Source organism: Falco rusticolus, chromosome 10 (genome assembly GCF_015220075.1).
Source record: "Falco rusticolus isolate bFalRus1 chromosome 10, bFalRus1.pri, whole genome shotgun sequence".
Classification (NCBI taxonomy): Eukaryota; Metazoa; Chordata; class Aves; order Falconiformes; family Falconidae; genus Falco; species Falco rusticolus.
The window spans coordinates 11,793,194-11,809,420 of record NC_051196.1 but is presented as its reverse complement, the minus strand read 5'-3'; the positions used below and the strand labels follow the sequence as shown (position 1 = coordinate 11,809,420).

At 41.6% G+C, this 16,227-nt stretch overlaps 1 protein-coding gene across 1 annotated transcript; it reads left to right on the top strand.

Moving 5' to 3' along the window:
* Positions 1-7,175: 7,175 nt before the first annotated feature.
* On the top strand, positions 7,176-16,227 carry DEPDC7 (DEP domain containing 7). The gene is made up of 9 exons (XM_037402864.1): positions 7,176-7,287; positions 9,449-9,836; positions 11,770-11,900; positions 12,782-12,971; positions 13,778-13,992; positions 15,077-15,219; positions 15,423-15,548; positions 15,649-15,727; positions 15,909-16,227. Exons 1-9 carry the CDS (start codon positions 7,215-7,217, stop codon positions 16,121-16,123), a joined length of 1,560 nt encoding a protein of 519 aa, XP_037258761.1. The 5' UTR covers positions 7,176-7,214; the 3' UTR covers positions 16,124-16,227.

Here is a 16,227-nt window from a genome sequence, read left to right as displayed (position 1 = left end):
GGCATTCAAGTAAACGCACATTAGTGAGGAGTCATATGAAAATGTGTGAGTTGTGATGCTAGCAGTAAACTAAACTGTAAAATTTCCATCCCACATACAGTTAATATATTAACTTTAAAATACTGTAACTGAGTCCTAATGCAACATGCTGAGCAGTTAGCTATTAATCATATAGTTTGTATAACAGCTTCAAAATCAGCGTATTTATCTTCTTTTAGACACACAGGGATGTTAACACACAGGAGAATTTTAATTGTGTATCTGATCCTGTGTATATGATAAAGATTATAGACGGCAGCAGCTACTCTTGGTTCCTGTTATTATGCTTAGCCTTAAAAATTCCATTTTAAATGCTGTGATTATTTTTTCATAGGTGTGTTCGGTTAAACTTATGATTAAATTAAGCCTCTCTTTATTCTACGTGTTACTTGAAATCTTAAACTATATTGTTGGGAGTACATGCTGTGGCCTTCTAAGACTTCCAGGGCTTGGGATAGCAAGAGCTTTTAATTAAAATTATATTGTTTGGCATCATCCTCTCCTTTCTGACTGTGGTGGCTACTAGTGAGATTTGTCTGTACATTATTTACATATCACATATTTTTGCTGCAGCAACAGAAGGTAAATGGTATGGTAATTGCATAAAAGCTGAAGTATCAAGTGTTTTATCATGTGGTTAGGCCAAATTGGTAACTCATTCAAAGCTCGGGGAGAATAAATATTTAGATTTGTTCTTTTAAGGGAAGAAGCCTTGGTGGTTTCTGAAACCTCCCAGGTTTTTTTTGGTCAGCACCTAGAAATTAGTATCCCTACAGCTTTTGTAATAGAAGAGAGTAAGCAAATGCTTTTTATTTGCTTCAGTGCAAGGTCCAGCAATTTTGTTTAAACAGCCAGAGAGGTTGTTTGACCACAGTCAATGGACTTTGCACTAAAGGGGCTGAAGACAAAGCTCGCATGTTCTGTGAGAATCCAAGTGTCACAATTTTGGAACTAGCTGGTTAAAAAAAATAGAGAGGTAATAAGTGGTGCTTGACCAGGGATTTTTACTTCCTTTTTGACATGAACTCTTTAAGTTCTCTTTGAGTGTTAGTGGGGGAAGCAAAGCTGTCAGCAGGATGCTTCTAGGGCTGTTTTCCCATCCTAAACTGTGGGCCTGGCAAAAAATGAGTGTGGTGGCCTCTGCACGTTGTACAGTAATATAAAAAGTGAATTATAGATTCCTGCTTGTAGCGTACGTAAACAATAATTCTGATCCTGTGCTCTAGAACACAAGCCTTGTACTCAGTGTAAATATAAATGGTATGTAGCTGTTTTCTAAAGAAATCAAAACAATGGTCAAAATCAGGAATTCAGTTATGCTTGGCAAATCCATTTAGAGTTCCCACTCTCCCACCCTTGTCCTTGTCTATCAGCTCCTTCCGTCCCATTAAGCTGGTGCCACTTTGGGAGCAGGGATGTGAAACTTATCTGTGGTAGATCAGTGTAAGTTACTACCTCACCATGCTTCAGCTGGAAATTGCTGCTTATTCCGCCAGAATTGTGTAAACTCGTGAGAGCTGCTCCCCTGATTCTTTGTGAACTTACCTAAAGCCACTTTCAGTAGTAATAGAAGTTAGTGCGTTTGGTTAAGGGTTGCAGTGTACAGGAGTTCACATTTAGTTACAGCAACTTACCTGAAAAATCATAACTCCCAGCTGGGCAGGTGGGAACTTCTCACGTTTCAATTATTTGTGTCTGATTGTATGTGCTTGCTCTGGCTGAACGGGTTTCTGGTGTGTAGACGACAGTGAGTCTAATGTTGTGTGAAGAGTCTTTATCCAAATAGTGTTGCTAGGACCATGCCACCCTGTGTGCATTTAGACATGCTGCAATCAATCTCTGGTTATAATATATAATCATTCTCGAAAGTGCCAGTAAACTTCCGCAGGAGGAAAAGTTGAAAAATCCATTTAAGATAAAATTCTTTAGCATTTATTAAGACTGAGAAGCAGAGGCTTGTCCTTGAATTTTTGATGACATCTCTAACAGTCTTTGCGCCCTGCACACTTCCTTACAGTAACTGTCTCAAGTAATCCTGGCTCCAGCTCCCTCCCTTCCCAGCCGGTGTGTGGATCCTTACTCAGAGTGCAGAATGTTCCACCGGAGGTCAGTATGCACCAGCGCAGGCTCAGCACTCGCCTCCCTGCCCTTCATTTGCCATTGCCCTGCTTGACTTGGTCCCGCAGTCCCATTGGTATTCCAGCCTAGGAATGGAAGGATTGCGCTCCTGAACAATGCAGCCTTTGTCGATTCAGTCAGTCGTCCAGCAGCTTCTGCCCTGGGAACTTGTTTATTGTTCCAATCTCTTCAAAAATGCAAGGGTGGAATCCTTACGGATTTCACATCAGTATAAAAATATCAGAGTTTGCACTTTGGAAGTAAATCCTGCTCTTGCCCAAGCAAAGGTGCCACCTGCAAGTGGCCTTTGCATGGTGGGGCAGGTGTGGTTGCTACGGGGGGTGGGGGGGTGCTGCAGGGTGGCGTCACTGTATCCCACAGTACCTACTGCTACCTGAGCTTTTCTAATTCAAATGTAGATGGAAAACTGGGGCAGAGTGAATTTGTGAATAACCTGCTCTGCATTGTAAGGGAGAGCATCAGTCCTCTCCAAGCCATGGAGTTCAGCCCCAGGAAAGCCTCTCGTGCTCTTTAGTGCAAATAGCAGAAGATGTTACTTATTACTAAGGCAGGTTCACTACAGGAGCTCTTTCAGCTTCCTTCATATCTGCCTAGCATATCAAAGAGCCTTTTGCAACCCAATATTGTATGAAGAGCTATTAATTTTCTGGAATTTGAGATTATTAGAAGTGGAAGAAAGAATTTTCTGGGTTTCATAGGGCCGTTTCAGTATCAAAAACCATCATACTGGACTTTTTAGCGTCATGCAGTGAAATAGAGGAGATTTGATAATGTTATGATCATTGTGACTTAGAAAAATAGTAATTTCTGTAACTGAAGCTGTTGATTTTCCCCTACATGAGTATCTTTATGTGACAGTGAATCATATATCAAAATTTAATTTGTGTCACCATTTGTGAATGGAACAGAGCAACATTTTAAGAGTTATTGTTTAAAATGTTCTCCTTTCATCAACTGCAGCACTGCAGTGAATACAAGCATTGTTGATATTTAAGTGGGGAAAAAACAAATGAGTAATTGTTCTAAATAACTGGAATGTTTTTCAGAATTTTTATGGTAATTGTTAATTGCTATGCTTTTACAGAAACAGCCAGAAAGATTGAGTTCAATAGATCCTTGTGATTATGGCAATAAAATTTTATGTATATATACATTTAAGTTGTGTTGACATGCACTTAATCTTTATGTTGTTATGGGAAGACATTTGAAATACAAAGAAAAAAGTTTGGTATGAGAGAGATAGCCTTCTATAATCTGACATGTTTATGAGATATAAGATTAGAATTGGAAATGCAGAGTTCTGTGTTAATCCTTCAGAAAAGTGGGATCTAAAATCTTTTAAAAATAAGAAATTGGATAGTATTCTTCTGCAAGGATCTACCTTTATTTCCTAGTCAATTTTCAGTGACAAATCAATGTTTTTTTCTATTTTTTGGCACTTCAAATGCAAATAATAATTAGAACATTTAACATTTCTTGGTTTTAGAAAATTTTATTTTCCAGGTTTGGGGTCCTTTGAGTTTTTCCTAAAAATTTTGAAATTGCAACAGCCTTTTCCCTTTGTTTCTTTCATGAATATATAACGTTTCCCACTCACACAGCCAAGCATTGATTACTGTAGATAAACCACCATATTTTCTATTAATGTCTCCATCTTTTTTAGGCAACACAGCCTCCAACTTCTGTCTTTTTTATAATTATACTGAAATATTTAATCACACAATCATTTTTTACTTTGGAAGGTATTGTATTCAGTTATGTCACCTTCATTTGTGCCCAGAATATGTGGAAATTACAGGTGCTCTCACGTCCAAATACTGGTTGGCTGTCGAGCTTCCAAGTTCATTGTGGAGAAAGCTAGACAGGACTTTACATTAAGGTATGCATCACTTTCTTACTTTGTGATGGTACAGGTTTTTTGCCTTCTCTCTCCCCATAATCAGAGAAGACCTGAATGTTGGTCTTTATCATCACCTTTATCCTTGAGCAAACACTTAACTGAAATAAGTTAATCAGATCCTGAGCAGCAGACATGCTGAAATTGTGGCTGTTGAATTTGAAATATTCTGTTTCTGCTGTATGCTTCTAATTAAATCCTACAGTTCTTACATGAGACTCAGAAATTCTTGAAAACTTAAGTTTGTAAAGTCTTCAAAATGTAGGCCACTTTCTCAATCCTGTTATAGTTGGTAGCAGTATTTCTAGATGACCTGGAAATAAATCAAAGATTTTTCTTTTGCTGTTCCTCGCTATAAAAGTTCTTTGTAGCAGTTTCAAAGAATCGGGAGTCAACTGTACAAATTAGGACTCGATTGCATGATTTGTTAAGAATATTTGAGTCCTTAGCTAGGTCACGAAAATGTTGTTCTGTGCAACTTCACATAGCATTATTAGATGGAGAGCCAACAGTGAAGCTCTCCATATCATAGAACCTCCTTCACTGGTGCTGTTGACAATCTCCCTTGCAGACCTACACCCTGCAGACCAGGTTTTGTTATATTTGCCTGAAGGAGCATCTGTCTGTGTACGTAGTCTGGTTTTCAGTGGAACTGCTTTTGGAGCAAGATTACTGTTCCGTGTGCATGCAGGAATGCCACCAAGTTGATCCTAAGTGATTTGATGGATGAATTATGTTAATTATGTCCTTGCAACCAGCATTCTTTTGTGCATCCTGTGTTCAACTTTATGGAGGTTAAAATGGGGGGGAACACTGGAAGGTGAAGTCAAATGCAGCATGTTGTACTTTCACCCCGAGATCTTTCCACCACAGTCTAAGGAATTACCCCAACAAAGACTGACCATACTGGCTGCATGAGATGGCATTCTTTAAAATTACTACAGAAAAGTATCAATAAATAAATAATTACATAAAAGTAAATATGTGCCTTAGGAAAACATTTTATAATAATGTTACCATAAGAAACACTGAAAGATGTATATCATTTTTCAACATCCTTTGATACCAGATACTGTTCGGCAACAGCTGGCAGACTGGCCAAGAGCTGCCATCTGCCCACAGGGAAACTGGTGTGTGTTTTGGTTGTGGTCACTGTGGGGAAGCATGAAAGCAAAGGCAGAAATCCAGGGTAGACTGCTGATCACCTAGTCATAAAATACAAGAATAAAAACCTTAGAACCTTCTAGACCAGCAGTTCACTGTGCATTAGCTGTGGTTCACTCTGTTCCCTGCAAGCACTATTTTGACAAATCGTTCTTTGATGTGAGGTGTAATATTCTTGTTAACTGCTTGGTACATCCCCCGTTTGAAAATGCTGCTTGTTGTAAATTCTCCCAAGATTATGGTGAACCATTGCAGAATAACTGACTGCATCACTTTATTTCAGCAACTATGCAAAAATAAATTATTTTTAAAATTAACTCAGGCATTTACCGATTTGCAGTTAATATATTTTGGCAATGTGTCAAAAAAAGTCTGGTACCAAACTACTACAGAAGTAGGGAATAATAAAATAATGTGTCATGGAAATCCTGATTAACCCATGAGTTATATTTTTTGTTAGGTTCCTAATGGCAACTGTTAGACACCTGTGAGTCGGAACTATATTTTTTTTTAACCTCTTTCCCCAAGAAAGAATTCCCTGTGTGTCACTTCCTATTGTTGAAAAACAACATGAACTTTCATTTTCAAAGGCTGGCATTTTGCTTCAGTTTGAATAGATTCCTTTTTCTCTGGGCCCAGAGACTTCTTTGTGTGAAAACCTTAAGAACTTCCACTCTTAGAACTCCATTATAAAATACTTCATTCCTCTGGCAGCGAAACATGAAGAAATGTTTGTCTGCCGTTGAGTTTGTGGTATCTAGTTCCCTGTATTGATTCTTCATAGTTTAAAATGAAGTCTGCTTGTTTGTTTGTATACGATGAACAAATTTACAGTGCCCTACCTTTAAGTGGTAGGATAAATAAGCATAAAAAAAGGCTAACCTCAGCTTCAGCGGACAGCAGGCGTCCTGTACTTTCCACCTGCTTGCACCAAGCTCATAGAACAGGCTGAAGTTTCATGGAATTTTGTTTTGCAAAAATACCATCAACAGTTGAATCACCTGAAATACGAATGAATTTTTGTGTCACTTGTAATAGCTATTATTTGGTCTGCAATGGGTGTTGTACGCTCTTGAGTTTGCGTATCACGGAGATCAGTTTGGTTTTGTGTCAACACTACTGAAATCAGTCGGAAAACATGATTGATTGTACGTTGTTTAATACACTGTCGTTGAATCATTCAAATGCTCTGTGCTTTGTAGAAAATTATGTTGGGTCTCTCAGGAGTTTCCTGCAGACAAGTGGAAAACAACTTCTATTACCTTGAAAGTGAATTTATCATTTCATTCTCATAAAGAATGCCTGCTGCTGTAATAAACACCTCACGTAAGGCATCAGAGGAAAATGTCAGCCGTAGGTTTTAATTGTTCATCCACGGTCGCGTATGAGGCCTGTCCTCGGGGGAACACGGAGAAATGGAGCTGCCCAGTTGGATGCGTTGAAATTACCCTGTAAAGACGGGGAGGTTTTGTGTTCTGCGCTCTGACGGCAGGGGATGCATGCTACATATGCCGGGAGCGCAGGGTTCGTCTGTATTGCTGTCAGGCCCGGCGGAAGCAGGGCTTCCCCGCTCGGGCGCAGCCGGCGCTGTTGCCCGGTGAGAGCAACAGTGAGGGCGGTGAACACCGGCCCACCGCGGCCTACGGACCCCGCCGGCGGTCACGGCCACAGGACCGAGGCCGCGTAGCTGCGGCGAGTCAGGCGGTGCCCGGCTGCCGGCAGCGGCGGGGCGGGTGCCCAGGGAGGCTCTCGCCGCCCCCGGTGCCGGGCCCCCCGCTGAGCGCCCCTCCGGCGCCGCCGCCTCACGCCGGGTAACTGCGGCACGCGGGCAGCCGTTCAACCCCGCCGCCGCGCGCGCCCCGCCCCCCGGCCCGGCCGCGGCCAATGGGTGCGGGCGCGGCGGCCCCGCCCCCCGGCGGGCTCCCTGAGGCGCGGGCGGCGCGCGGCGCGGCAGTGCGCGGAGCCGTCGGCGGGCATGGCCACGGTGCGGGAGAAGGCGGCGGCTCTGAGCCTCGGCGCCGTCTGCAGCCCCGCCGCCAGGCCGCCGGGTACGGGGCGGGGGGCGCTGGCGGGGGGCGCGGGCTGCGGCACCCGCTGGGGCGGGGACAGGTGGTGAGGCGAGACGGCGCGGCGGGCTCGGGGGGCCGAGGCCGTGCCCGCCGCGGGCTGGGGGGCTCCGTGTGGGCGCCTTGCCCGGCTCCGCAGAGGTTCCCCGCCGGTGAGGGGGGGCTTTTCCGCCGGGGGCGCCCGTCCGGGCTTGGCGCCTGCCCCGCCGCCGTCCGGACCCCGCTGGGTGGTGGCCAGGCCTTGGGGCCCGGCGCGGGGCTGGTGGCGGCCGTGGGTGTCCGGGCGGCGCCAGGGCTCCCCGCAGGTGGCTCCTTCGCGCACTGCGAAGGGCTCGGGGCTGCTTGTCCCACCTCGAGCACCTGAACTTTGTAAAACCTGGTGACCTTAACATTGAGCGCCACTCCCCCAGAGAAAGATTCTGTGTGGAAGCGAGCGGCGATAAAGCAGCGGTTATCGGCAGAACCGTCGCAGGTGGTATGCGTTGATACTTGTTTTAGCAACAGGAACTGGTGCTGGTGCGTGTTTGGTGGCATTGGGCTTGGGTGGGTTTTTCTCGCCTTCCGAGCAGGCTAGTCAGCTATTAAAATGTAGTGCTGGAAGGAGAATCTCGGTTGAGTTTTGTTTGTGCTGCCAACCTGAAGGTGTCATCAGGCTACAGTAACAGCCAGTGTGTGCTTTGGCTGTCCCACGCTTCTAAAGCTTGGGAAGCTGGAGACTCTGGAAGGTTTCTACCTAGTCTTCTTTAATACAAGGCTTTGAATCAGTTTCTTCCTGTTGAGAATCTTTTCAGAAAGCAGGTGTCTATTTGATAATGGCTCTGGAGGTAGCTTCTGTCCTTCGTCAGTGTTGGTGTGTTCAGATGCTGTTTTATGCCCAGCTTCTTTCTTTCTTTCTTTTTCTGTTTTTCTCCAGTCTTTACTGCTCCCCTAACTTCCACCCTCCCCCTGCCAATCTGCTAATTTCCAGGCTCTCTGGTAGATGGAGATCAACAGTAAGCTCTAGTGCCCAAAATCGGAATACAATTCTCTAACTAAAGCCACTTCAGACTAAACAGAACAGAAAAAATGCCTCCTGCATCTCTGTGGAAAATGTTCATGGTAATGTGTTCCAGAGTGAGTTGCATGTTGTTTTTTTCTTAAACACTGCCTTACACTGTTAATTCATTTGGTTTGAGGTCTGTCATAATCCCAGATGGCTTTCTGTGGGATTGCTGCCAACTCCTCATTCCATATTTTGTCCCACAGCTTTTTATATAGCTCCTTTTCCTCTGCTTTCTTTCTTAATAAATTATTCATCTGAGTTCCTGGGAAACTTATATTCTAATTCTAGCCTCTGGTGGCTGCAACTCTTCCCAGTTAGGTGCCACCTACAAATACACAATATGCTTATAAAGTTTGCAAGTCCTTGTGGAGGCCGAGTCTAGCCTTTGGTCAAACTGTTTGTCTCTAGCATGCCGTTCTTAATCAGATTGGTAAATGAGTAATAGGTCAGTGTTTTACTGCGGGAGGGAAGACTGGTTGGCTCAAGGAAGTGGCATTGAGTACACAGAGCTTAAATCTTAGTTGGAGCTGTGGTGGTAGAAGGCTGTTCTGTGGGGTAAATGTCAAATGTGTCTTGAGAATTCTTGATGTTGTTAGTGATATGGTAAGCACTGATACTAGGTGGCTTGTGTGTATGCACAGTCCTGTGGGAAACGAGGCTCTGGTGTGTCCCTTCATCCCTGCTTCCCTCTTCCCTGCCCAGCTGTATAATTTTGTCAGTGTTAGTAGAGGAACTGGGGAGTTACAAGTATATACAGCTAGTTCTTGGTTTGTGGAAATGTGTGCTTAGGAGTAGTAGCCATTAGGTGATGGAGGAGCATGCAAAAGGATAGTGTCAAAGTGACAGGCTGAGAAAGCAGGCCTGGTTGCAAAGCTTCAGGCTACTGTAGTGAGGGCGACCACCGGAGAGATGCATTGGAACCATGCAGACTGGCTTGCTGAGAAAGTAACTAAATGTTAATGCATGAGCAACCCAAGCCAAACTGGAAGTCTGGAAGATTTTTAAATCCTTACAAGGTTCTTGAAAGCTAGTAGCCAGAAAGGGGGCAGTTCTTTTATAATTGCAGCATGAATTAAGTCTTTGTGCTTTCTCTGTTCTTAGGCTTTAGCTTGGCACAGAAACCATTTGGAGCAACGTATGTCTGGAGCAGCATTATCAACGCACTTCAAACTCAAGTGGAAGTGAAAAAGCGTCGCCAGAACCTGAAGTGCTACCATGACTGCTTTATTGGTTCAGATGCAGTGGATGTTGTCTTTGCCCATCTTCTACAGAACAAGTATTTTGGGGATGTTGATATTTCTCGTGCTAAAATAGTGCGTGTATGTCAGGCGCTGATGGATTACAAAGTATTTGAGGCTGTTTCAACTAGGGTCTTTGGAAAAGACAAACGATCTGTATTTGAAGACAGCAGCAGTAGTCTCTACAGATTCACAAATGTCTCAAACCAAACGGAACTTGATAAAGATTACCAGCAGTGTACGCCACAAAGGTTAGTACGTAGAATGTGAAGATAAGATTTTTTTTAGGATAGGAAAATATTATGTATTCTTGAGGAGAGAAGGGAAAACTGTTGTACAATTACAGGACCTGGGGCTGATGGGCAAGTAGATACTAAACAGATGTTTATGGGTGGAAGACAGGAGACAGCAATCTGGAGTAAATCATTCAGCCTGTATAGTTACTTGTTTTCTGTGTCTGTTATCCCATTGCCTTGGGGGAGGGTGGGAGGATGGTAGAAATTAACTGCATTAGATACTGATCTATACAGCTCTAAACCAATACAACCAACTGGAATTCAGGTGCATCAAGTAGGCTAATGCAATGGAATAATCTTTAGTCACTGTACACCTAGCTCTGCTGTAAACCAGTAATCCATCCAGTTTTTAAGGCAAAAACAGGTAAAAAAATTGTGTTTTTATCATCTTAGCTTCACTATGCTTCAAGTTTAGCTTTTTGAAATGTTTTCAGCTGTTTCTTCACGCATGTATGACTTGCTCCTAGCCTAGGTAGCAGGCTGTTATGCTGCTGCATGCTGTTGTAGAACCTGAGGGAAGCATAATGGTGAGGTTTCATTTCCCTGTCTCGTTAGAAGTGGGCAAAGAAAACCCTGGTACCAACTAAACCTTCACTGCTATGTAGATGACGCTTTGCCAAGTAACTTCCCTTAAACAGTTTTGTCAATTGTTCACCTCTGAACATATTCCAATGTAGTCCTCACAAGGAGCTATGTTCATGTAGTTACTAGCAATGCGCGCTTTTGAAAACTGCAAGTAGTATTGACCTAAAAAGAAAATACCTCATGTGATTGATTGTGTTCGTCAGAGTAGCAAATATGAACTTCAGTGCATCAGCCAAATGATCAGAAAATTCCAGCAGCAGAGATTAAAAATGGAGAGCACCTTCGTCCTGCTTACCCACCCCCCAACTAGCTCTTTTTCAGTGCTAAAGCAAACTGTTCCAAATCTTTATTTGGAAAGAGGAGAATTAATAAGAAATTAAACCCACTTTAATCAAATGTGGTATTTAAAAAATATGTTCATCTCAAAGGCTGTTAAAGCAGACTTAGAACATATCAGATGCAGTGATGAAACAAGATTACTCATTTTTTGTTGGTTTAGAATGAAAGTGTTTTTCTTCTGGGCAGGGCAGTGATCCATTGGATTACTTTTCTTTATTTAGTGAAGGGGACAGATCTACTGATACATACAGCCTGTCCCGTACATAGCAAAGATACTGGGCATCAAAAGGATTTTGCACTGCCCTAAAACAAAGAAGCTATAAGAGTTGAAATTAAACAAATATACTGGGAGGAACAGTAATTTTGTGGTTGGAGTTGTTATGCTATCTACTTAAGAGCATATGAAAGCAGTTAGGAGAAGAACCAGCTAACACACAGACATGGGTGACAGGTTTCTAAAGCATTAGCTGATGGCATGAACAAGCTGCGTGTCTTTAGGAATGGTGTTGCTATAGGGCAGCAACCTTGTAGGTTTTTCAAGAACAGCTCTTAATTTTTGTCTTAACTTCACCATCAGAAAAAATGTCTTAAAACTCTGGAGGCTTTGAGAGGGTCATTTTGTTTATTTTTTTCTAAAATAATTTCCCCTCAATCATTTCCTCCTCTTAGGTTTTCTTTGTGATAACTGAGGTAGCTTGCTTGCCGGCTATGACAAGTTCCAGGAGAGGAACTATGCATTCACATGCAATTGTTGCAAGAAAACAATTCTTTAAGGTGCCATACATTCTCCTGTGGGACTTAGATAAGGAAAGTGTCAGGCTGGGGGAGGAGATTATATAAATATTAATATAGAGAAAACATTTTTTTAAATCTCAGACAGTTATCCATATCTGTATGTTACATGATACGTTCGGTTATCTGTATATATGGATGTAATATATATTAAACTGTTTTTTAATCTCAGACATGAGAAGAGCATGTTGTTTCACTCTACTCCTGTCAAACCGGAAAGCTTGGAGGATCTCTGGGAAAACCTGAGTTTAAAGCCTGCAAATACCCCTCAAGTAAACATCTTGGATAGTTTGTCCCGTCGCGGTAAGCCAAATAATGTCACAGTCATTTGTTTGTTGGAGAAAGAAGATAACTGTAGGACTGGAAAGGCTTTGCCTGCCAGACTGGAGGGGGAGTCGGACTAGCTCACAGTATTTTGCTTTAAACACCATGTCATAACAAAGGCAAATTATATTTGTTGTGGGATTGGTTTTTATCTTTTTATTTCATCAGACAGGACCCATTATCTCTAGCTGAAATAAATCAGTGTTGAATTTGGTGGAGAAGAATACACAATTGTAGAGAGCTTGATTTGAGTTAGGAGTGTTCTTGATGATACTCAATTACCTGTACTGCTTCTGTGCTTGATTTAATCATGGCCAATAGTCTACTGTTAGCTAAAAGTCTTCCTTAGGTTTTTAACTGTGTATCTGCACCATCTGGTGCTCCTTCAGTATTGTGTGAAACTGTTCTTGACAATTCAGGTCTTCTCTCTGACTAAACTATGATCTAATGGGCTTTTTCCTTGGCTTAAAAATGCAAATGCTTCCTAGAAACTCAAAACTCAAGCCAGACAATGATTATGGAAGCTGTGATAAGGGTAGTATCACTTATCTAGAACAAAAGGCTTATCCCTTATCTAGAACAAAGATTACTTGCAAATTAAAGCACAAAGAACGTAAAGTACTTCAGACTCATCCAAAATGCAGTTCTTTGACACTTGCAGTTAACTAAGCTAATTCCTAATTCTTGCACTTAAAGCTGGTGAGGGCCACATTCTCTGCTACCCTATATTTTTTTTTTTTTTTTGTAAGATTAACCTGTTAGGTTAGGGACTGATGGGAGGAAGGGGATTTGTCTTTTTCATAATCTCTTTTTTTGCACGTGGTGAATCTCAGTGCTTTGTGTATTTCCACCCTTCCCAGTTATTAATGAAGTATGGCAAGAACAAACAATTGCTCGACTGCTGCAGCTTGTGGACCTTCCGCTCCTTGAGTCTTTACTTGAGCACCAAGAGGTCAGACCTCAGCTTTCACAGCCAAGGAAGGGAACTGGATATGTCATCACAAGTAATTACCTAGACAGAGAGATTCTTAAGGCTTTCAGTGACTCACAGTAAGTATTCATTGCTCACTCACCTCTGCAGCTTTGAAAGACTTTCTGCTTTCATAGGGATGTAAAACACAGTCGATCTCTGGTTAGAGATGTAGTAATCTCCAATACTGCAGAAAGGATGTGAGTAGGCACTTTTCTCCCTGTTAGACTTGACTGGAATAATTGGCAAATACTAAGTTGCTAAGCTCTAAACCAGAAGTAGTTGAGACAATTTCTGCCATACCATCACTGCATTCAAAAACTCTTCCAGTGTATTTGGTGGTATTCAGAGACAAAATTGCTGTGTTGAGGGAAGAGTAGAGCATTTAGCTATCACCTTGAATTTTTTCCTTAAAATAACTGAGGGAATAATTTAGTTTCTCCTACTATATTAAAAAAAAAAGCCAAGAACACTGAGCCTGAAACTGTATATAAATACAGTTAAAACCATAGTCTGAAAAATTTTTACCAAACTGAATCAGATCAAGGTTCGCATTTGTTTGTTTATCAATAGTTACGTCTACGGCAGAGGACATCGCTAACGTCAGGTTTAACTGCTTGTGACTGTTCACCTGTGTGGGTTACTAATTCTTCATCTTGATTAAATACCTAACAAAGAGTTATGTCTATGATTTTACCTGAGTGTGTCAGGAAAGCATCTGGGTTTTTTTGTCAATTTCTAATGTAGTTAAGTACCTACACATGCCGTTTTCATTTTAGTGGAGAAACCAGTCTACCTACTTTCTGTGAAAAACAACCCAAGCAACTCTGAAAGGCATCAGTAAGTAATGCTACAAGGTTAAACTGTTGTCTGCTCTGTCTTCTAGAACAGATGAATGGCTCTCAGCAGCAATAGATTGCTTGGAGTATCTTCCAGATCATATGGTGGTAGATATTAGCAGGAACTTACCTGATGAACCAGATAAAGCAGACACATGGAAACTACTGCTGTTTGAAAACATTGGTAGATACTATGGCCAAAAAAAGGAGCCACTGTTAAGCCATGCGTCTGAAATTCATTCAGGAATTGCGGAACTATTAGGTAAGTAAAATAAAATTGTGTTCCTAAGCTTGTGAGATATGTACTAACAAACTGAGTATTTACTACAGTAGCCAAGCTTAAAGGTTGACTTCTGCAAGCTTCTTTTCTTAATTTCTAGTCATGAAGACTGTGCTCTGAAATTTTGGTCCTGACTATATGCAGTTTTGTAGTTTTTGTTCAGGTCTGTGTAGAATGGCTGTGAAACTGGAGTGCTATAATTTGGTAGTAGTTGGTATCCATGAAAATTAAATATCCGTGGGAAATGAAATCTAAATATGTCCCAGTGTTTAATATTTAGACCATATGATCTGAATTTAAAACTCTGTGGGTGCTTTCTACCCCATTCACAACCCTCCCCTCTTTTCCACAAAAATGAGTGTTTCTTAAATTGTATATTTAGATAGAATTTTAGAAAGCTTTTGCTTTTAGTCCTCAATTAACATCATCTTGTTCCTATTATCTGTATTTTTCAGCCGCCTCTGCCTTGATGATTATTCTTGTTCTGTGTTGGTGGGAATACTTTACATATATATCCCATTCCTCCTCCCTACATGACAAAGGGAGGGTAGTACAACCTATTTCACTTAAGTAATTCACACATCTAAAATGTGTATTCTGCGTAGTAAAAGGCAAATAAAAACTTAGCAAAGCTCTGCAAAGTGGTTTGCAGTTCATTCATCAAGTTAGCCCATTTATCTAGGACATAATTTCTTCATTTCTTGGGAGATCTTTATTTCCGCAAGAAGTAGTCATTCCTCTTCTGAACAGAACCATTTTCCTTTTTCAGTATTTCACGTTTCATTCAAGATGGCTGAACTGTAATTGACCTTAACTAGAAGTGAGCTTTCTTAACTACCTTAGCTAAACAAACCTTTCTTTACTAAAAGCCTGGGTGTGGGATGTTCTCAGCTTATATGCAAACAGCGCTCATCAGCCTGTGAGAAATCTTTGTGAGAGTGAATCGCTTTGTTTGACCAGTTCTGTTTAGAGAGAGGAACCTCTCTTTCGTGGCTCGTTTAAGTGTTGAATTGTAACATTTATTTAAATAAATGTAGCAATAGGTGTATCTTTATCTCTCCCCTAGTGAATGGGAAGATGGAGCAATCTTTAGAAGCTATTCAACTCTATTTGAAACTTCTAGACAGCCAAGTCAGGGAGGAGTTCAGAAGGCTGCTGTACTTTATGGCTGTTGCAGCGCATAATTCTGAGCTCAAACTACAGGAGGAGGTAAATGTGTGTACTAAATGTTAATGTGTTGCTTTACACTTACCGAAATCCAGAGATCCTGGATACTGGTCAGGAAAGGTGTTTTGTAACTTAAATGCGTGACTACAGGGAAAGCAATGACTCTAGAAGAACAAAGGCAATGCCCTTCTTAAAGGGGGAGGCTAATTCTCCTCATCTGGTTGTTATTTCACATGATTCTTCAGAGTGACAACAGGATGGTTGTGAAAAGAACATTCTCTAAAGCTATTATCAACAATAAAACCTTATCCAGAGGGAAAACTGACCTCCTGATCTTGTTCCTTGTGGATCACCAAAAAGATGTGTTAAAGGTAAGTGCTGGGAAACGACCAGGTTCTTGTTATCTTGTATGCTTGTGCAGAACTGCCTTTTTCTAAGCTGCTGTTTCACTGCCTTCTGTCCGTATTCAAGGTCCCAGGGACACTGCATAAAATGGTCAGCAATAAACTGATGGCTCTGCAGAAAGGCCAAGATCCTAGTAAGATAACAGGTAACAGTTTAAACTGAACTTTTCATTCTTGTTGTGCACCAAATAGGAGGGACTGAGAAGATGCAAAAAGACTTGCTGTAGCAATGACTAATTTAACTCTGAAGGAGACGGGGTGTCTGTGGAATCTCAAGGGTGGTTGAGTGCACTGTTAACTATCTGACTGTTTTGGGCTTCCTTTTAGGTTATACCTTTTGCCAAAAACTTGATGAAAGAGAATATCGCTCCAATACAGAGAAGACCACAAAAGATGAGCTGTTAGCTCTATTGAAAGCTATTGATGAAGATTCAAATCTCTCTGACAAAGACAGAAAGAGACTGCTAGGTCAGTTTCATAGTAGTAATCCGAGTATTTTTATGCAGTATTTTGGAGACAGAGTTACTAATATGTGTGTGTGACTTTAAAGATAGATTACTTTCTATACTCCAGCTTTGTAAACACTAATATATTTGTAAATCTCTTGTATTTGTGTATCTAATAAAATTTATTTTGTGGAAATGGA

What these genes read in the sequence shown, in the direction of transcription:
- DEPDC7 (XM_037402864.1), top strand. Translation starts at nt 7,215, where the DNA reads ATGGCCACGGTGCGGGAGAAGGCGGCGGCTCTGAGCCTCGGCGCCGTC. An exon ending in CCCCGCCGCCAGGCCGCCGG is followed by an intron (nt 7,288 to 9,448) that starts GTACGGGGCGGG and finishes CTCTGTTCTTAG; the next exon opens with GCTTTAGCTTGGCACAGAAA. An exon ending in GGATAGTTTGTCCCGTCGCG is followed by an intron (nt 11,901 to 12,781) that starts GTAAGCCAAATA and finishes CACCCTTCCCAG; the next exon opens with TTATTAATGAAGTATGGCAA.